The sequence below is a fragment of the Primulina eburnea genome, chromosome 10, assembly GCF_022965805.1.
Source record: "Primulina eburnea isolate SZY01 chromosome 10, ASM2296580v1, whole genome shotgun sequence".
Classification (NCBI taxonomy): domain Eukaryota; kingdom Viridiplantae; phylum Streptophyta; class Magnoliopsida; order Lamiales; family Gesneriaceae; genus Primulina; species Primulina eburnea.
This window is the reverse complement of record NC_133110.1, coordinates 9,087,305-9,110,253: the sequence shown is the minus strand read 5'-3', so window position 1 is coordinate 9,110,253 and position 22,949 is coordinate 9,087,305. Positions and strand designations below refer to the sequence as shown.

The following is a 22,949-nucleotide window of genomic DNA, read 5'->3' as shown; positions in this document are numbered from 1 at the left end:
CGTCACTCCACAATTGCAAATACAATCCTTATTTTTAGTTAATTTACAATCTGTTTGATGTAAATTTTAACATAAAAATAATTAGAAATAAAAATACTTTGAGGGTAAACAAAATAAAAATGTTTTATAATGTGCAAAAATTTATAAAACTACCGAAATTCACCGAAAATTTATGTATGCAATTTTTCAATGATCCACGAATGAGGCCTGAATTCCAATTCTCAAATCTGGAGGATAAATAACTTAATCTCCATATTCCTTCTTTCTTCCTACATATCTACATGTAGAATCAAATTCCACGACTCTCATCTCATTACACTCTTTTTTCAAACCTTTCAAGCTCCAAGTTTCTCCGTCACGCACAAAGTTGTATTTTTTTTTCCCACGCTCTTGTCTTTATTTCAATTCATTGATTCATTTCTTCCGTCTACTAGAAAGCCGTCGCACTACCACCTCTCTTGTCATAGCCTATGATATTACAACCACAAATTCTAGTTAAAGGGCTTTATTTTATATGGTATAGGGTTCTATTCCAAGCGAGATCACAAAAGAATCAATTTCATTGATGGCATAGAAGAAGCAAGCTCATGGTCCCCTTTATGGGGCTAAGGTAGCGATCAGATCAAGTTCTTTCTTTTTTTGTGTCAGCTTATGATCTATTCTGGTTTGGTCCGATGGTGTATATAATGCAATTAATTCTTGTATACATCCTCACTTCCCAGGATCTTCGATCAATTTGCCGGTGAAGTAACAACTTAAAATCGAAGTCGTAAATCCCTCGGACTGAGCGAACTAAGGCCCGGTTAGAAAGCGATTCCAATTGTTGATCGACGCGTGTCATGATCACCAGCATAGTCGGCGTTTATCCCACATCCAGCTACAGAAATCTAGGGAACAAGTAAACTCGTTGTCCTTCTCATTTTTTCATGGTATATATGAAGCTTAAATTTTCAACATGTCTTCCTCAACTTTCTTGTAAGGTGTTTGATACATTGTCTAAGATAAAATGAGCTTCAATATTTCATACTTGATGATTCAAAGTTTGGCCAAATATTTTTTTAATACATTGTATTCCTTTTTTATCACACTTTTCTTCTAGTAAGGAGTTCTATTCCTATTTTATCACACTTTATCATACATATGTACACAAAAGTTCCAATTTTTCAGGATAAACTTCATACCTAAGGTTTAGATCTTCCTTGATCTTTGCTTGGCATTCTATGTGATCCTTCTGCCCCATGCTTTTTTTTTCCTGGAGATCTTGTCTACATTTATTTTCACGTACCTTCATTCAAGTATACAAGGTATCTAATTGGCTTCTCTACTTCACTTCAAAGATAACCAACATCTTGTTTGTTTGATTTGTCTTGTTCAATAGACATTACTTGGTGTGAATTGAGGATGGCTTATTGCCAACTTTACTCGAGTTTAATGATTTAATTTGCTTTACTTGTAAGAATAACTGGTGATCTTCCATCTTCCAGAGCAATCCATTCGAGCCAACTTTGATCTTCTTTTGGCTGCCAAGACCACTTATGTTCCTAGGTATGTCTCCACCTTGCCTAGCTCTAAAAACCAAAACAATGTTTCTTTATTATGATATTTTTTCACATTCACATATTTCACCTTAATCTAATGAAGATTCAAACATGGTGGAAGTTTTAATCCAAGTTTTGATCCTTCCTATAGTCATATCTTTATATCCTCTGAAACTATCAACCTACACTTCCCCCTATCTCAGTTTTCCAGGATTCTAGTTCCATTTGCTCAGAAACATTGACACAACTTGGAAATTTCAAAACATAAAGAAAGGTTGGATTACATGATTTCTGATAGCGAGATTATCTTGTCTCTGACAGCCTTAAATATAATATCCAGTAACTCGATAATAACATGTGAATCAAAAGCAACTATATCAACAAGGGGAAGACACATTGACTGAAGAAATTCGAGCCGAGTAATACTCTAAATGGGAGGATCTTCGATGCTTAGATATCTCTTGAGCGCTTGTTTTCATCACCCTTGCAAACACGATTTACTTTGGAATTTTTATACGATGTTTAGGCCATAGTATGGTGCATTTCCTATTTTGTTGCACTTATTTACCATAGTTTGGCTAACTCGTTTTGATTTTTTTGATGTTGGAAAGTGGCTGAAAGCCAAACTTTGCTGGTGAAAATATGTTGTTACCCATATATCTGTTGCTTGAGATTTATTTACAGGTATTTACATTTTTATCATGTCATATTTACAAAGGAAACTCTGTCAAAATTTTCTAAAAACGAAACAAACGACACAAAACATGTGTTCTTCATCAACACAAACATTGTTGATCAACACTACTTGTTACCAACCAAGAGTTAAACAACATTTTCCACGTAATAATCCCCGATGTTTTAAGATAAATAATAAACAAACTTCACTTTGTCAACAATTTGGCCAACAAAAACAACAAATATTCCACTCAAAATACATAAACTACAGCGGATTCCATGAACAATCATTTTTATTTATTCACAAGTGTTCTATCTTTATTTACAAATAAGTTCAATAAGAAATAGACTTAAAATCATATTCCTCACATATTTATAGATACTTCTTATAAGTAACCAAAGTGGTAATCCAACCTACTTTATATAATATTTCCCATCTATTCCAGCTTTATGAACCATCTGTTTCTTGCATCCCTACCCAACTACTAGGATGATAGTATTTCAAGTACTTGCCAATGCACATGTTGTGAGGCTTTCCATCCAAACTTTCCAACCAATGCACGTTTCCATCCAACACAGGATGAACCTTGAATGGTCCTTCCTAATTGGACGACCATTTTCTGAATTCTATGTCTTTTGAACAATGGCGGAATCATCTTCCAAACTACATCCCCTTCCTCAAGCATTTTCTTATTTACGCATTTATTGTAACTTCTGAATACCTTGGCTTTCCGAAGCATCAAATTATTACACGTTTGTATTCTTAGCTCATCCAAATCTTCAAGTTCCATGATCATTGCAAACTTTGGCTCCAACTCATTTTGTTTCATCATTCTCAAATAAAGAATCACCACCTCAGCACTGTGCCATGTCCGTAAGTCAAGGTAAAAAGACTTAAACCAATAGCACTTCATTTTGATGTTCGATAAGCCTACAAGGTTTCCGATATCAAACGATGCCAATCTCGGGGGTTATCCTCCATAATATTTTTCAATAATTTAATCAACACTTGGTTCAAAGCTTCGACTTGGCCATTATATTGTGGATAGTGAGGTGAAGAACTATTCAACTGGATTTCATATTCTTCAGCAAAATCTTTCATTTCTGATCATACTAACATAGTTCCCTGGTCGGTAGTAATTGATTGTGGAATCCTAAATCTATAAATAATATAATCCTTCACAAAAGTAATAAATCCTTCTGCTCCACTTTTTTCATAGGTATGGTTTCAACCCACTTGGTGAAAAAATCAGTAGCCACAATTATTAAAAAATGGTCTTTAGATGAAGGAGGATAGATTTTACATATCAAATCCATAGCTCATCCCTGAAATGGTCATGACTTTGCGATAGCATGCATTTCATCAGCTAGTATCCTCTGAATATTCTCATGCTTTTGGCATTGTTGGCACCGTCTTGAATACCTTACACCGTCCTTTATCATCAATGGCCAATAATAACCATGTTCTACGGATTAACCACCTCATTTTATTCCCTGATTGGTGTGCTCTACATATTCATTCATGAATTTGATGCATCACTTTCGTGGCCTCTAAAAAACCCAAACATCGCAACAATAGATCAATGTCCCCTTCATGTACAGTTCATCCTCCACCAAAACATAATGTAGAATTCTCATCTTTAAACCATATTGTTTTTCAGGAATCCTCAACGCTTCTTTTATCCCATTCCTGCAATCCCCGGCAAGATCAACATCATTATCAAAAGTGTCTACTTGTATTCCTTGCTGGTGAATTGAATGATGATTTCTCTTTTGTAACAAAAACTTATGAGTAAACTCAGGTGACATCCTCAAACCAGAAGCAATCTGAGCCAATTCATTAGTTTCTCAGTTGTCTTGTCTCGTCATGTGTTGGAAGGACACATCTTCAAAATCATCAATGAGTTGCGAAGCAATGGTGAAGTAAGGGGCTAACGTCGAACTTGAACATTTATATTTCCTTAACATTTGTTTGAGAACCAACCAAGAATCTCCAATAATTAAAACATATTTTACTCCCAAATCTCGCAAAACCTCTAACCAATCACTAGTGATTTATACTCAGCTTGATTATTGTGCATGAGAAGTCAATATTAAATGAAAAACCCGTCATGACTCCAGTTGGGGATGTTATCACAATTCTATCTTCTGATGCCCTCTCTGTACTCAAACCATCAAACTTCAAAATCCATGACTGATTATCATAATACATTGGGATATCTGTTAGTACACCCCCTGCCACTTCAACCATAGGATGGTCCGCTAGAAAATCAGCCACAACTTAGCCTTTCACCGATTTTGTAGGGAAATGAATCAAAGCGAATTCGACCAATGCTAGTGACCATTTACCAATTTTCCTAGTCAAAATAAGCCTGCAAAACATATAGTTGACCCGATCTATTTTTGAAATCATATAAACTCTCGAATGGATCAAATAATTCCTTAATTTCATACATAAATAATATAATATCAAACAAAACTTCTCTATTACCGAATATCTTACATCTGTAGACGTTCGACTTAAATAATAAATGGTCTGTCATGATTTTCTTGGTTATTTTCTCTCAAAATACACCCAATAGAATCTTGAGCAGATGATATATACAATTTGAGGGAAAAATCATGCTTTGGGGGCATCAGGACCGGAGGTTTAGGCAAGTACTCATTTATTTTATCAAAAGCTTCTTGGTGACATCTTTCCCATTTAAACTCTTCGAAGTCTTTAAATTTTAACAACAAATAAAATTCTCGAATCATACCTGCCAAGCTTGAGATTAATCTTCTTAAATAATCTACCTGACCGAGGAATCTTTGCAAATCCTTCTTATTCTTTGGTGGCGTAGCCTTTATGATGGCTATATTCTTGTTCTTATCCACCTCCACTCCCTTTTCGTGAACTAAAAGGCAAATAAAATTTCTAGCCTGCACAACAAAAACACACTTTAAAGGTTTTAACTTTAAATTGTGTCGCCTCATCCTTATGAAACTCTTTTTTAAATGGCCAAGGTGATCCGATGCTATTTTTGACTTCACAACAATGTTGTCAATATACACGTTCAAACACATGCCTATCATGTCGTAGAAGATTGCATTCATGGCTCACCCCAGGACATCTAAAAGCTGTCTTGGATACATCTTCTTCAGCTACTTTTATTTGATCGACGAATGACATTCACTCATTTTTTCCACTGCATCAATAAGCATATCAGCTATTAGTATGACTTAAACATCATTGGAGGTGGCGCAATTCCTCTGAAATCTATACAAAGTCAAGGTTTCCAATTTTTTCATTACATGGACTATATTTGCTAGCCATTCATATACCTCACTGAATGGATGAATTTAAATTTGAGTAATTTTATAATTTCTTTTTTTACACTTGACTCAATTGCTTTGGACATCCTTCTAGCCAGCTAGTTTAAAATCGTCTTAATTTGTAGTCTATGCTCTACCAATTTATGCTCTAAGCCTCACATATCTCCATATTCCCATGCAAAGAAATCTTTGAATTCTATGAGATGTTTCACAATTTCTTTCTTCATCTCTTCTCCCAACAAATCATTGACATATGTAGGTTTGGGCATTCCATAGTTCCTAAATTCACTTCTTCCAAGGATCTTGAGTCTCCGGCCATCGATCTTCCATCTGAGTCAAAGCTAAAATTAAATCCTCCCATTGTAACTCTATTTCTTCCACATTCCTCATCAAATATTATTTCAACTCCATCAATATCCCACAACTCTTTAGATTACACTTCATTCACCAAGTACTGCAATGTGGAATTCCACTCGGAAGTTGCAGCCATTTCCATATCTTCTGTAGTGAACTTAATGATCGACCTTCTCAATAATAAATTGGTCCATGGGTCTAGGAGAGACCGTGGTATTGCGTTTGAGAACCTTCTCAACTTCTTCTTTAACTTTCTGAATATCCATGTACATTGCCCCCCGTTATCCATTCACTCTGTAGTTACTAAACTTAATAGGACCAAAAACTCCATCATAATATCTAGCTTTTACAGCATTAAACTTAAATTGATACGTCTGCCAATGAGCATGTACCACCTCTACATCATCCTTTTTTCCACATTAACAGTAGCTGGTGCATGGTTGACGGCAGACAGTGATTGGTATGAATCTAATCTCTCCCTAACAAAGCATGAAAGATAGCACTAGAATTGACCTCGAAGAAAGTTGATAGAGAGGATCAAGACCATGCAGTGACATTTGGTGATAAAAATCCCAAAGTTTTTGTTGATTCTCCAGTAAAAGATGCAATATAAACTTCCGTAGGAATTAAGTCTTCCACACTCGTCTCCAACTTATGAAGAATTATGTAGGGTAGAATATTGACATCATATCCATTATCTATCAATAATCTAGACATCGACTTTCCATTAGCATGTGATGTGATATAAAATGGCTTGATATGTTGAGTCATCACATTGGTAGGTTTCTTCACAACCACTTTGTACTTTTCATCAACAAGAACTCTAGAACAATCCTTCAAAGAATCAAAATACCATTTTGAATGGATTATGTAACAATTTTATTTCCCATGAAGATCACATCGGATCCAAACATCTTTTGCGTTTGAACTCATCAGTAACATCAACGAACCCGTTTCACACTCAAGTAAAACAAGAAATGCCCCACCTTGAAGGTAGCATTGTGGTCTCAATGGGCGTGCCAATTTGTTTATCAAGAAAATTTGCGGGCATGCCAGAAATGTGGAATAATCTGACTTCTAAAAGCAAGCGACGCGAATCCTAAATCAGTTGTTAGTTATATCTATATCGTTAAGCCACAAAAATGGAGAAATTGAATTAGAGAATTAAAGGAAACTCATGAACGATAACAAATTTAATTTTGTCATCATGAATTGATTCAAAATTTTACAACTGGAATCAAAAAAGTTGAAGGAAGATGCTAAGAAAATTAAGCTATTGAAAATTTGAAATAACTGAACTAAATTTTTCTGTCATTTTTCTAGAAGTTGATTGATGAGTCGTGTAGGGACCTCTTTTTGATCATTTCATATGTTTTTTGTTAAACATCTCTAAGCAGTTCGAGCAACCTTCCATGACTCGTGATCATGGGTCATGGAACAAATCCTCCGATCGTACAGGCCAACCGACTTGTTCACGGGCTTTGGCAACTGGGTTTTCGAGACAGGGCTTCCAGAACTTGGGCCAATCATAAATTTGGGCTCAAAACCATCTAATCTCGATAAATATGGAATACTCCTGAAAATCTCTAGTGATAAAAGAAGAGATCACGAAGATCTCAATAAGCATGAATCTTTCAAGATTTTGTAGGGATCATCATGAATATGGCATCAAATCACCACTCCCAGGAATGTTTCCAGCCTAGAGTCCTTTTCAACAAGGTAACAGACCCCTACAAACATAAATACTCATGTATGCTACAAGGATCCAGACATTCACACATTATTTGTACTCAACACCACTTCTTATCACTTTCACTTTCATTCTCTTGGGTCAATTAGATCTTAGTTAAACATTGGAACAATCGCGCCAGACACACTCCCGGGGCACTCTAACATTTCTTCACGTGTGCAAGACCGACCCTGTTCACCAAGCTCAATACGGATCCTATCAAGTTCATAATTTCCAACCCGAGCACCAAGTCGTAGAAGATTTTAATTTGCTCCTCAGACCGAATCCGAGTTAATTTTTAGTAACATAAAATTCCATTATACTCCTTAGATAAAGTATAAATTATTAAATTTAAATTAATTGTAAAAAAATCAGTTATTTGAATAATAATTGTAAGGAAATAGAATTTAAATCCCAAATCAATCTAAATAAATAAACACTGACAAAGAAAACATACTTTTGGCAACTTTTTTTAGTGCTACCTCAATTATATATTTTTTTGGAGAGATTTGTTATGATCCATTTGCATGAGATACCCGCCCCTCTCACCCATTTTACTCGACGGCAAGAGTCAAGACCATAGCCCCACTCGTGATATCGACTAATTGAATCATTGTGTATAATAAATAAAAATTCGAGGTGCATGTTACTTTTTCATATGATAGCATACGTACACTCGAACGTATAATCAATATCATAAATGTCCTTTTTCTTCTATACTCTGTGTTATGTGTCTGTAGGGATGTAATCGAGTCGAGCCGAGCCGAACTCTTGAATGTTTGAGCTTGGCTCGTTTACAATCGAGCCGAGCTCGAGCTTTATTTAACGAATATATACATGGCTCACGAGTTTATTCAAGCCTTTATCGAGCCTAAACAAAATTAATAAATTAAATATGAATTATACATATAAATTTTCATTAAATTAATTTAAAATTAAATTATATATTTAAAGAAAAATATATTATTCTTGTTAAAATATGTAAATTTATTATAATAAATAAATTTAATAGATTTTTCTATATATTTCATAAATAATATGTAAAATCAATAAATCAAATATCAAAACTATTATTTTTCATCTAAAAGATTACTCATGAACTTACCAACGAACATGTTCACGAGCTAACGAGCCGAATACTGTAAAGCTTGAGTTTGGTTTGTTTATCTTAACGAGCCTCTTTAAACGAAATCAAACGAGCTTTTATCTAATCGAGCTTTGAATAGCTTACAAACAGTTTGGCTCATTTATATACCAAATCAAGGGTAAAGTATTTTCCGTTAAATTCAACACAACTTGTAGTTAAAAATCTTATCCTATTGTACAAACACAAAAACTCAACGTTTTCGCGTGTCAATTTTGTGAGAGAAATATAATATTTGAGTCATCAATAAAAAATATTATTTTTTTATTGTAAATATGACATGAATGGATCGTCTCATAAATTAAGATATTTGAAATCGTTTAAAAAACTTAATCTTATACAAATGTATGAATAATAATTTTTTTTAATTCATTATGGAAACATTAAAAATCAGAAGCGCTCGAATAAAATGGTATATGTCAAAATTGCTCACCGTTCCAATTTGTGTTGTCTCGTTGTCACATGGTATGGCAAACATAGTCACGTGAAGTCGTGAACAACATACAAATGAGGAGGCGGTGGGGTCCAACTTAGATAACGCCGTGACCGTTACGTTCCGTCACTGTCACCTCCTAACTCTGCTAGAATAGAGATTCCATTTCCGTTATCGTGTCGGTGCCAAAACATTATTCGCTTCCTGCTGTATTGGTCAACACCCTGTTTTTTACAAAAAGTTGTACTTTAAAAACTATTAGTTAATACTTTTTTTAAAAAAATGAATATTAGGTCTTTTGTGAGACAGTTTCATGAATTTTTATATGTGAAACGGATCAACTTTACCGATATTCACAATAAAAAGTATTACTCTTATAGCATAAACAATAATAATTTTTCATGGATGACCCAAATAAGAGATATGTCTCACAAAATACGATCCGTGAGACCGTCTCACACAAACTTTTGCCAAAAATGAAATAACTATTAATTATTCAAAAATATTGATTAAAAATAAAGTTTAATAATTATTATATCAACTCCTGGACACAAAGTTTGATTTCGAAATCAATCCCTATATGCATAAATTTACTTTGGGTCTTCTTCCTAAATCAAAGTTGTTCATTTTTCCTCTCATCCACTATACTAATTTTGCAATTATTTCCTACTTTATTCGTAAAAAAAATTTAAATAAAAAAATAATGATATAATTTTAATTTGTTTCTTCTCAATTATGAGAATGATGGGTTTATTTTTAAAAATATATTGAAAAATTGAGAAAACTCATATTAGTAAAAATCAAATATCTCCTCACTGGTTGTGTGCAACTCAACATTTGTCATCAGAAAATACACAATTTGCACTGGTTCATCTTAAGTATCACTAGAATGCTCTTGCTTTCTTTAAAAAGCAGACTTGATCATCATAAATAACTTGCTCTTTCTTGAAATTGTTTTTACAGCTAGGTGTCTAGAAATTCTTTTGGTTCTTCCTCACAAATTTTGTAAACTTTTTCACAAATAATGGCATTGTGTCATTACTCAGTGCTAGGCAGACTTTTTGACATGAGTTTTTTTTAGCAACAACCAATGCCTTGGTTGGTTCAGAAGTAGATGGTTTTTCTTCTATTTTGGTTCCCAACTCGAACTCATAAGCTTTTAGATTAACAAACAAATTGTGTAGCTCGAGCTTGTCGAGGTCTTTGAATTCCTTTATGACAATGATCTTGACGCGACACTCTCTATGAAGAGCTCTCATCACTTTCAATGATACCTCTCTGTTGTTGTAATCTTTTGTAAGAGCATCGAGTTCAATAGCGAAACCGCTAAATATTTCATAAAATTCATTCATCCTTCACACAACTAGGTTAACTTCTCTTAGATTTCTTTAGTTGTGGAGCGCATCTTGACCTTGCTGAACATGTTTTTTTTTCCAACGTCTTGCACAGTATCTTTAGCCACAATGTTAAAATTTTATTTCTTCTTACTTTTGTTGTCCACTACATTGTTAGTTTTTCAACCACATGAGGAGCTTTTTCTTAAATGGCGACAGCGGTGTTGACCTTCATGATCTTCATTGGCTCATCTGTGATAACAAACCATATGTCATCATATTGATTGAAGTTTTGTTCTTGTATGTGAAATTTTCAATCGTCATATCTTTTTTTAAAAACATGGAAATTTTGATAAATGATGTCATTTGTGTATTGAGGATTTTCTGGGATTGAGAAAACCGTTTTAACACCACTTGTTAGGATCAAGAAGTTGTTTAGAAGGAGTGTGTAAGGCTCGAGTTGATTCACTCGATTTGGATGCAAATCTACTAAATAACCAATTCGATCATTTAGCCTAAAAGGGAAATACCGTCAAAGGTAACTGAATTCCCACGTGCTCTGTACATGCGTGAAGGTGCCAGTTTGAAACTCTATGTTTAATATGTTATTATATCAGTTTAGTTTCCAGTTTTCCCAACTACGTCTCTTGAAATTTTCATGTGTAATTCACATCTCTCTTCTATTAATTTTTGTCAGAAAGATGTTCATGTCTTCATTTCATCTGTCAAGGGGTAAAGGAATTCTACCATGCTATATATGTGTGTCGAGGGAGTCCCAATTTAACACCAAGTTCTCCCAATTCTTGAATCGATATTGGTCAAAGACGACAAAGAGATATTCCATAAGCCTCATTAATTGATCACTGCTAGTGCATTATTGTTTTTTTTTTTTAAATTTGTAATACACCACAACTCACGTGTTGAAAATTTCATGGGTAATGGTTTATGGGGTCAAACGAGGCTTGGGAAGGTGTCTTTACAGTCAACGACCGATATCGGAGAAAAATCATTGGCTTCAAGAGAGACTAGGACGAAGGGGACGAATGCATTTTGGAATTAGGGTTTCTTTATGCAAAAATAGGAATAATAGGTTACAATTTGGGGCTCTCGACGCACCTGCAGAGCATGTGAGAATTTCATTACGCCATGTGTAAGAACCTGAATTTCCAGCAATAGCTAGTATTTTACAGCAGCTAGCAATATCCAGCAGCAACCAATATTTCAGAAGATGGTATTTTCCAGCAGATAGAATCTAGCAGCAGAAGAGTTCAGTAGCGCGAGATTCCAGCAGACAGCTACCGATTCTGCGTATGACTTGTAATTGAAGTATTTAACATGGAATAAAAGCTGTTAATGGCACATCATGGCAGATTATGACCATTAATAGAGAGGCAAACAGTCAGAATCTTGTCTATAAATAACACCCTCAAATCTCTGAAATTGTGTTACACAAATATTGAGTTATCACTTGAAATTCGAGCAGTAAAATCCAGTAGTAAGAGCAAGCAAATTCCATACTTCAACCGAAACTTTTTAGCAAATTACGGTAAGTAAGCTTATGTATAAATATCTTGAAATCAGTTTGATAATTTCTGGTTTGAAGAAAAGTACAGGTATTTTTTATTTCCGATCTCTGATTTTTTGTGAAGCACTGAAACCTTGTGAACTAATAGTAGGAATATATATTCTGAAACATTCCTAATTCCTGAATTATGATTTCTGATTACTGGCCTCACACCTTAAAGGAGAGAACGTATAGGGGACTAATATCAGTTTAGCCATGAAATGCACAAACATGCTCACTGCTTGCTTGCTAAATTTTAAGTTCTGATTTCTGTTCTGAAACCTTATTCCTGAATATTGATTCCTGTTCTGAAAGTAAGAGTTTCTGTATATCATTTGTATTACTGTTTTTGTTGAAAATGGTTTTTGAAAAATAAGAGTTATTCATGCCCCCACTTATTGAGTGACAACCATATCACTCACCCACCAGACCCATCTCAGATGAGAACGAGGAAAAACATTAGAAGAAGAAGAGCAGAATCAGTTCTGGGGCTGGTAAAGAAGGTTGTTACTTCTCAGTTCGAATTTATGATTTTATGTTCCGCTGCATCTGTTAAGACATTGTTATGTCTGGTTTTACATTTCTGCTGTAAAACATTAGTTATTTGAGTTTGTATCAGACAATGAAATATTCAGTATTATGAATAAAAGACTGGTTTCTGAATTTTGTACTTCTGAGGCTTGCTGTTTTCGAATGTAAATTTGAGAGCAATGTTGGTGTCGAGCAACCCCGTCCCTGGGGACGTGACACCATGACTGATGAATTGATGGTAGGGATATTTTCGGACAAAATTAAAAGATGAGGGACATAAATGACAAGTGAAATGTTCAAGGTATATAGTTAGGAAAAGTGGAAACTAAAGAGATATAATAATATATGAACAACTAGGATACGAAAAGAAATTTTTTGAACAAAAAGTAACAAGTGGGTGGCGTAAATTAAACATGAAAAGTTCGAGGTACACAATTGCGAAAAAGTGAAAACTATGATATAATAATGTATTATCCCAAAAAATAAGTATATGGTTTAGAATTTCTCCAACAATATTAAAACTATAAAATAAAAAATATTTCCATATAACTAACCATGAGTCTAAGGAACCCGAAGTAAAATAATTATGTCTCCAAGCCCTGTGAATCGACTTCAAAATCATCACTATTCTCGATAATCTTCTCCACATATTTTATGTATTCATCGTTTTCATCTCGATCATTACCTTAAAACAGAATTATTTAGTACATTCCTATATCTTACCACCAATTCGACCTCAAAGTTATCGGCAAAATCTTTCACAATAATAAATATTAAATACATATACAGGAAGAATGCCAAACTCATACATAAGCAGAATAATAGAATCCAGATCCAAATTTCTATCATGTAGCATGTTGACCATTGGAAAGCAATCGATGACTCACATGCACGTGGTACACAAAGTACATTGACATGTAGGAAACAAAAGATGACTCACATGACATACATAACATAAATGACAAAACATAGCAAACAGATATAAAAAATCCTATCAAGCAACACACTAACTATTGCGAAATAAAACATGGCTCACATGCATTTCCACATGCAACATGTTGATCTACATGAAGCAAGAGGTGACTCACATGATATACGAACATATCAGAACAAAACATTGCAGACAAGAACAATATATACATAGTAGGCAGAATATATAATTCCAATCTGATAGAGATCAACAAAACACAACACAATCACATATACATCTAAATTCATTATCATAGAATTTTTGCGAAATAATTGATGCAGTACGAAATTCAAGTGATCAATATATCCGGGTGAACACGTTATTATGAGGGAATAACCGCTACTCTTGTGTCCACAGCAGTAAATATCGGGGTCGCCACCTATGTCACGAAATGAGATTAGAGGTATCGGGAGATACCCAGCAACAGATCCTCCAACACTCAAGTTAGCAAACACCCCAAGATATGTACTCACAAAAGCTAGATACTTTTGGAGCATATAATGAGATAATGTGAATCCTCTTTTAAAATGGAGATATAGTTCTTATTTATAGACTTCCATGATGGGTCATGGGCTTGAATATCATGGACTCTCTATTGAGCCTATTTACCTTGATTAATGGCCCATACCAATCTTTATAACCTTAATCAATTTAATTATGCCAAAATAATATTCACAAAAATAATTATTTTCTAGACTAACACACATCATAAGCCCCCCACTCTCGAACACCTATTCTCTACTGAAGGTGATCGAGAGTACTAATTTTAATCGAAGAAAAAGTTTTCCCCATGACCCAAATAAAATATAATAAATTAACACCAAATTCATTTTATCCTTCATTTTAATTGTGCCACTAGGTCAAAACACATCTCCTTATATAAGGGTCCCACATGCATCACTCTTCTCCAGACTCCCCGCCGCCATGTCAGGTACCCATTTGCTCTGATTTCTTTCTTTATGAGTCATTATTGTTGCTCTTATATTATATTATATAATATATATTATTCTAATGCTTTTCCTTTATTATTTGAATGTGTGCTCCATGAAACAACCGTCTTTCTTCTTCCTTCTATTTGTTTTACTGTTGTAATCTTGTGAGGCACCCTGGGACTTTCCGACCCCGATGCCTTGGTCTGACCGTCTCGTGACATGTAAGTACGCTCAAGTTTTCCCAAAAATGGTGGCTTGTCCCAAGAAACTCAATATCCACCTCATCGTGATACCCTGGACGAGCTTCATTGTTGGAAAGATAGAAAGCAGTAATAACTCCAGCAAAGTGTGAGGGGCAGGAAGAACTGTGGAGCCATGGGATTATGGTTAGAATTCAAGAAAATATGGCTGATATTCTTGAAGATTTTGAAAGCAGAAGGGAGAGAGTATATTGGTGGGAGATGGGATTGGGGGAGTGAGCAATGGAGGATGATGCTTCACTTCACGTTGGAGATGTTACATAGTTGGTGGGAGATGGGATTTGTGGTTTGGATTTGGGTTGGGGTGATTTGGGCTAGGGATTGGGTTGGTATGATTTGTGGATTGGATTTGGGTTGGGGTAATTTGGGTTAGGGATTGGGGATTGGATTTGGGTTGGGGTCATTTGGGCCTAGGGATTGGGCTAGTATTATTTGGGAGATGGATTTGGGTTGGGTTGTTTTGGGCCAGGGATTGGTCTAGTATTATTTGGGGGATGGATTTGGGTTGGGTTATTTTGGGCTAGGGATTGGGCTAGTATTATTTGGGAGATGGATTTGGGTTGTGACTGACGCTATTTTTCTCGGGGTAGCTGATAAATTTTAAAACTTCTTGCAGAGTGTGCGCCGCGTGGTAAGGAGTACTCCTTATTAATGGCTAGTCGTATGCACAAATCTCGTCTTCCGAGTGATTCTAGTCGGGACGAAGCTTCAGATACTTACTCGTACCATTCTGACACTACGTCCCTCTTGAGCGATTTGGGTTCTTTGGGTGATCTTACCCTCCTTGGTGACTTGGGTTCATTGGGTGATGACGATTTAATGGATGATCTTGAGAGTTGTTCCACTCCCGTCCCCCAAGTGCCTTTACCTTGCCTTCACGGTTCCTCGCTTGGTGATAGTCCCTGATCAAGAAGTTATTCCCGGGGACCTAGATCGGAGCCTTCTGACTCCTCAGGATGTGAAGTGTTTGAGTGGTAAACTGGAAATTTCATCTGACTATGAGTTTAAGGCTCCTGGCCTGGGGGATTCTTATCACAACCCACCCGCAGGGTATTTCACCGTGACCCTGGCCCATTTTAATAGTGGGTTTTCTATCCCTCCTCATTCCTTACTAGTCGAGGTGACTCGAACCTTAGGTGTAAGCTTCAGTCAATTGTCCCCAAACTCACTTACTTATTTCCCGAGATTCTGTCACCGAGCAACCGAGTTTCAAATTCTGGCTACTACTTCTCTGTTCCATTCTCTTTTCTCAGTATGATGCCTCAGGCCTGACTACTCCGTCTATTTCCAACCTCGTGCTGGTTGCAAGTTTATGGTTAGACTACGCTCGACTCGAGGGGATTGGCGGTCCCATTTTCTCTTTGTAAAGGATAGTGGGTGGGACGTACCTTCAACTTGGAGCTCTAGTTGTAGTGTTGTGAAAATGAGAATGATTCATCGACATTTGCAAGTTCAGTGTCAAACCCTGGGGTTTTTTGATGATTTATTCGATCTAAGAGTTTGTTGGCCCGCAGTATCTCTTTGTTTCTCTAATTGTCTTTTTGCACATCGTTGATATTCACTATTTTTAACTTTTACGTTTGATTTATGAATTTTTGATGCTTCATTGCCCCTATTTTTCTTGTAGGGTTGCGCATGAACTTGGCCACCCTTCAAGCTCGCGAAGACACTATGGGGAGGCCTCTTTCTATCGGAGAGAAGAAAAGAGTTGATGACCGGCGCTACACTCCCGCTCCTCAATCTTCTATCCCTACTCCGGGGTCGCACCCCCAGTCTGGTCGTGGAGGAGGGTCTAGTTCTCAAGGTCGTCAGGGGCCTCATCCTATGTCCACTGACAGCCATGCTTCTGGAGCTGTTGTGGATAAAAGAAAGGACCAGTGTACTAGAGGACACGACGATGGCAAGAGGAAGGGCGAGGTGGCCACCCCGCCAAACTTTAAGAAAGGTCGCGGAGATCCGATATCGTCTTCTCGAGGCCCTCAGAAGAACTCTCTATTCTTGGAAGGAGTTAATGCTAAGGAGAGAGTGGGGTCTTTTTGGGATATAGATGACCCTGATATGGGATGGATAAAAGGGAGGGAGATGATATGTGATCATGACATGGCCCATTTGGTCCCTCAACCCTCTGCTGCTCTATCCCACTTGCCTGGCCTTGATAGGTTGCCAGGTGCTTTCCTCGCCCCTCAGTGTCTTATCTGCAGGGATGTTTATGTGGTGTAACCAATTGTTTCTTGCTTTTCAGGCTGTGTCTCTGGCTTGTGCTTACCAGGCTCGAGAGGAGAGAGGTCGAGGTGAGGAGGCTCGATTTCACCGCGAACTCAATTAAAGGAAGAAAATGAACGCCTTCGATCGGAGAACATGAAGTTCCAAGACGATCTTTCTTGCTTGACAAAGAAATGTGAAGAAAAGACCAGAGATGATGAGGAATTGCGTAAAGAGCTTGGTTCCCTCTATGACAAGCACCATACCGAGGTGAAGACTGGCGGGATGTTCTTGGCTTCTAAGACGGGGAAGTCTTTTGTGACGAGTGTTGAGGAAAAAGCACTAGCAACCTTTCGTGCTTCTCCGGCGTATGCTGATGAGGTTTACAGCACGCTTTTGGTCTCCGTGATGAGGTGGTGCGAGACTGTCGTCGCCATCTCCGTTTGACAGGCTTGGTGCCTGAGGAGGTGGTTATAAGGATTTCACCTCACGTGGCAGAGTAGGATGACACCGCTCAGGTTGACCCTCTGCCAGAGTTTCCCCCAGCGGGGGATGCTGACTGCGAGGTCGTTGGTGCGCTGCATTTGCTCCCTGCTGACGAAGCTATCGAGGAGGGATGATTTTTGCTTTTGCCACTAGACCTGTCCGAGCTTTATTCTGAGATCGCATTTTTGCACAATTATTTTATTCAGTCGAGGTTTATTCTGATTACTATGTCATATGGGCATTAATTTTCGTTTTCTTCCGGTCACATTTTATGCTTGCTGCTTAGTTAAATATGAATTCAGGCATAATTAAACATCTATGGTCTCGACGGGAAGTTATTACCCTAGTGTAGGTATCCCCAGACTTTATTTTGGTGACCTCTTACAGTGTCTGAGCACTTTCCCGCTGGGCTGGCCAAGCCTCTTATGCTTGGGTGGCTCTCTGTGACATCTTGGGTCTTGCGATGATATTTGCGTGCGTTACACACATTTTTTTTTGGTTCTTTAATTAAATAAAATGGTAAGATGATAAATGCAAGAAAAAACTGTTAAATTTATTGATAAACGTAACTCAGGTAACAAAATCTTGCCACTGACTGTTCTTTAAGTAAAAACAAATAGAAACACGTAGTCTATACGTAAAATTTCTTTAAGTTCGCAATGTTCCATGTCTTGGTAAGGTCTTTCCATCTGGTTGCTGAAGACGATATGCTCCTCCTTTGATTATCTCGATCACTTTGTACGGGCCTTCCCATTTTGGATCAAGTTTACCTGCCTACCGCAAGATTTCTGCCCTCCTCAAGACTAAGTCCCCTACTTGAAATGACCTAGGCTTAACCTTGTTATTGTATGCTCTGGCCATTTGCGCCCTGCACCTTTCTGCACGGAGTGATGCCTCTTCCCTAAGCTCGTCTATGAGATCCAAAGATAACCTCATCGCTCTTTCATTATCCGCTAGAGTATAATTCTGAACTCTCATGGAAGGTTCTCCTATTTCTGCGGGAGCCACTGCTTCTGCCCCATAAACCAAGTTGAAGGGTGATTCTCCAGTAGAGGTGCGTGACGTAGTCCTATAAGCCCAGAGGGCACTCGGTAGTTCATCGACCCATTTGCCTTTGGATGCTCCTAATCGGGTTTTGAGGTGCTGTAAGATAATATGATTTGTAACTTCAGTTTGTCCATTTGCTCGGGGGTTTCCTACGAAGTAAAGAACTGCTTGATGGAAAACCCCTCACACCACTTTCTTAATTTGGAACCTGAGAATTGTGCTCCATTATCTGAGATGAAAGCTCGTGGTATTCCAAACCTACAGATTATACTCTTCCACACAAAGTTTATAATGTCCCTTTCAGCTATCTTAGCTAAGGTTCAGCTTCTACCCACTTCGTGAAGTAATCGACGGCAACAAGAAGGAACTTTCTCTGCCCAGAAGCTATTGGAAATGGTCCCATGATATACATTCCCCATTGTGCGAAAGGCAAGGGGCTTTCTAAGGGTTGTAAGAGCGTAGCTGGCTGATGATTGATATTTGCGTGCTCTTGGCATGCATGACAGTGTCTTACCAAATTTTCTACGTCACGCCTCATCGTGGGCCAAAAATATCCTTGTCGCAGAGCTTTATCGGCCAATGCCCTTCCTCCTAAATTATTTCCACAAATTCCTTCGTGAATCTCTCGAAATACGTAGTTAGCATTATTGGGAGCAAGACACTTCAATTACGGTAAGGAGTAGCCCCTCTTGTACAACTCATTATCTATTATTGTAAATTGAGAGGCTCTTATCCGAAGCTTTCGGGCTGTAGAAGGATCTTGTGGCAGGCGTCCTTGTATCAAGAAACTGATGATTTCATCTTTCCAGCTTGGTTCACCCTTTCCAGCGCACAGAATGTCAAGAGTTGGTCCCTCCTCCTCTTCCTTAGTAATGGCTAGAAAGGTGACCCTTCTACTGTCAATATTTGTCATAGAACTTGTCATCTTGGCTAACCTATCTGCTACTTCATTCTGAGCCCTGGGTATCTGCTTTATCTCATAGTTCTCTAGACGCGAGAGCAACTCATTAACCCGGAGCACATATCTGGCCATCTTCTCCTCCTTAGCCACATAAGTCCCTTGAAGTTGGTTAACCACAAGCTGGGAGTCACTGTGCGCTATCAACCTTCTTGATCCTGCGTCTAAGGCCAGCTTCAATCCTACTATAATAGCCTCGTATTCTGCTTCGTTATTTTATGCCGAAAATTGAAGCCTTATGGAATACTGAAACTTGTCTCCCTGAGGATTTTCTAATAATATCCCGGCTCCACTTCTTGATGCGGTGGAAGATCCATCAACAAAAAGTGTCCAAGCGGGGCTGGAACATTCTGCCTCCATCATCTCCATTTCTACTATGAAATCCGCCAGAACCTGGGCCTTGACCGCTGGGCACGGTTGGTACTCCAAGCCGTACTCGCTCAACTCCACCGCCCATTTGACCATCCTACCAGATGCCTCAGGGCTGGAGAGTACCTTTCTCAAGGGATGGTTGGTCAACACTACTACCTGATGCGATTGGAGGTAAGGACGTAGTTTCCTTCCAGCAGTGACTAGCGCCAGAGCCAGTTTTTCGATATTGGTGTACCGATGTTCTGCACCTTGCAATGTTTTGCTCACGTAATATACTGGCTTATGCTTGCGCCCTTCCTCTAGCACTGCGCTGACTGCTTCGGCCGAGACTGCTAGATAAAGGAACAACGTATCTCCTTCACATGGTTTTACAAGTAAGGGTGATGTGGTCAAGTACTTTTTTAAGCTGCTGAAGGCTTGTTGACACTCGTCCGTCCATTTGAATCTACTTCCTTGTTTAAGCACTTTAAAGAATGGCAGGCCTTTATCTGTCGACCGAGAGATGAATCGGTTAAGGGCGGCGATCCGTCCTGTTAACTCTTGTATTCCTTTCAACGTCTTTGGAAGAGACATGTTCAAAACTGCATTGATCTTCTCGAGATTAGCTTCTATCCCTCTAACTGAGATCATATAACCTAGGAACTTCCCTCCTCCGACTCCGAATGTGCACTTTTCAGGGTTTAACTTCATTTTATACTTTCTCAGAATGCCAAAGCATTCTTTGAGATCTTCAGTGTGGGTCTAAGTCCGCATGCTCTTGACAAGAATGTCGTCTATATACACTTCCATATTGCGCCCGAGTGTTTTTTCAAACATCTTGTTTACCAACCGCTGGTAAGTTTCCCCGGCATTCTTTAATCCGAACGGCATCACCTCGAAGCAGTAAATTCCTCGATCTGTTATGAAGCTTGTTTTTTCCTGATCTTCAGGTGCTAGTCGAATTTGATTGTAGCCTTGATATGCATCCAAGAAGCTAAGCATTTCGCACCCAGCGGTAGAGTCTACCAATGAATCAATCATTGGCAATGGGAAAGGATCCTTAGGGCTTACTTTATTCAGATCAGTGAAATCTATGCACAAACGCCATTTGTTGCCTGGCTTTGGTACGAATACGATATTTGACAACCACTCTGGGTACATGACTGGGCGGATATACTTGGCTGTTAATAGCTTCTCTACTTCTTCACGGATATGTCTGTTTTTCTCGAGACCGAACGTTCTTTTCTTTTGCTTGATTGGTTTTATCTTTGGATCTGCTTTGAGATTGTGGAGCGCATACTCTTGGGGTATTCCAGGCAATGCTTCATCCTTCCAGGCAAATACATCTGCGTTATTTCTCAGGAAAGCTGTCAGGGCTTCTTCTAAATTAGTCGGTAAACCCGTTCCAACTTTGACCTTGCTCTCGGAATTTCCTGGTATTACTTCTATACTCTTCAGTACTTCTGCGGCTTTAAGTCTCTCGTCTTTTCCTGATTCCCTTTCAACAAGATGAATTTCGCTGTTTTCCGGATGATGCTCCAACTTCTGATTATTTCTGGGTGATGATTCCTTTGGGACAGCCTGCCTCTTTCGGTGACTTGCTGTCCCTTGCAAAGTGATGGCATGACACTCTCTCGCCAATCGGCTATCACCGGTGGCCTCCCCTATTCCTTCAGGTGTGGGGAACTTAAGTTTCATGTGATACGTAGAGCCTATTGCCTGAAACAAATTTAAGCTAGGTCGTCCCAAAATAATGTTGTATGCTGACGGAGACTTCACCACGAGAAACCTCACCATCCTCGTGGTCCTTAGTGGGTAAGACCCCAAGGAAAGGAGAAGCACAACCTCTCCCAATGCCTCAACCACCTCCCCCGCAAATCCAACCAGAGGGGTGTTTACCGGGGCTAGTAGGGCATTGTCAATTCCTAGTTTTACAAAAGCGCTATAAAAAATGATGTCTGCAGAACTCCCTGAGTCCACTAGTATCTTTCTTACCCAGAAATTGGAAATGGTGGCGGAGATGACTAGGGCGTCATTGTGTTCCCCACGAGGGAACTCCAGGTCATTGTCACCGAACACCATATCTTCCTTTGACTGGAGTATCTCGAGCACGATGTGTGATTTGGTACTAATCGCGGATGGAAGTTCCTGCAATGCTGCGCGAATCAAGGTTTTTCTTGCCCTGTTTGAATCCCCACATGCCGGACCTCCCGAAATTACTAAAATTACTCCTCCAGTAGGCAGGTTCTCCTCTATCCTCTCGGGTCGTTTCCCTTGCTCTTTGTTTTCTCTCAGAGGGCTGGGCTTGCGCTGGAACTCCAGGCGCTTATTGCTCTGCTGATTTCGTGGCTTATCCACGAAACTGCTCAAGTATCCTCGCTTGATGAGTTTCTCTATTTCTGCTCACAGGACAAAACAATCTTCTGTGGTATGACCTTTGTCCTTGTGAAAACAACAATATTTGTCAGATTGTTGTCTTTTTGAGTTCTCTTTCATAGGGCGGGGGGCTGCAACAGACCTTGCTTCTCGGCTACCACTAATATGTCGGTCAAGCGTGAGTTCAGCGGGATGTGATGGAGATGAGGGCTTTGAGTTTCCCGCCTTTCTTCCTTCTTGACTCCGAACTTTTCATCCTCTCTTTTTCTTTTCACAAGATAACGAGGTTCTACAGATTCTTCGATGCGAATGTACTTTTCTGCTCTTTCAAGTAATTCTTCCAAAGTGTTCGGGGGTTTTCCTGCTATTGACTCTTTGAATCTCCGGTGACGGAGGTTCTGCTGCATAATTCCTGCCAGTAAATCGTGATTGACATGCGGGACCTCATGAACGGCCTGAGTGAATCGTTGCACGAACTCTCTCAGGCTCTCTCCCTCTCTTTGGACTATGGTGAACAAATAAGACGTTTTGGGATACTTCCTATTAATAGAGAATTGTTGAAGAAAACGTCTAGTGAGTTCCTCCAGGCTGCCTACTGTCCCCGGGGGTAGCTTGTTGAACCAAGAAAGGGCTTGTCTTGATAGGGTAGTTCGAAAGATTTTACAGTAAGCAGCGTCGCTGATGTCATAAAGGTCCGCCTTTGCATAAAATTTGTCGAGGTGATCTTGTGGATCCCCTTCTCCTTAATAC

At 38.5% G+C, this 22,949-nt stretch overlaps 1 protein-coding gene across 1 annotated transcript; it reads left to right on the top strand.

Annotated features, from left to right (window-relative positions):
• Nucleotides 1-14,464: 14,464 nt before the first annotated feature.
• Nucleotides 14,465-16,999, top strand: LOC140842863 (uncharacterized). Its single transcript, XM_073211064.1, has 2 exons — nt 14,465-14,518; nt 16,407-16,999. Exons 1-2 carry the CDS (start codon nt 14,512-14,514, stop codon nt 16,997-16,999), a joined length of 600 nt encoding a protein of 199 aa, XP_073067165.1. The 5' UTR covers nt 14,465-14,511.
• Nucleotides 17,000-22,949: the final 5,950 nt, after the last annotated feature.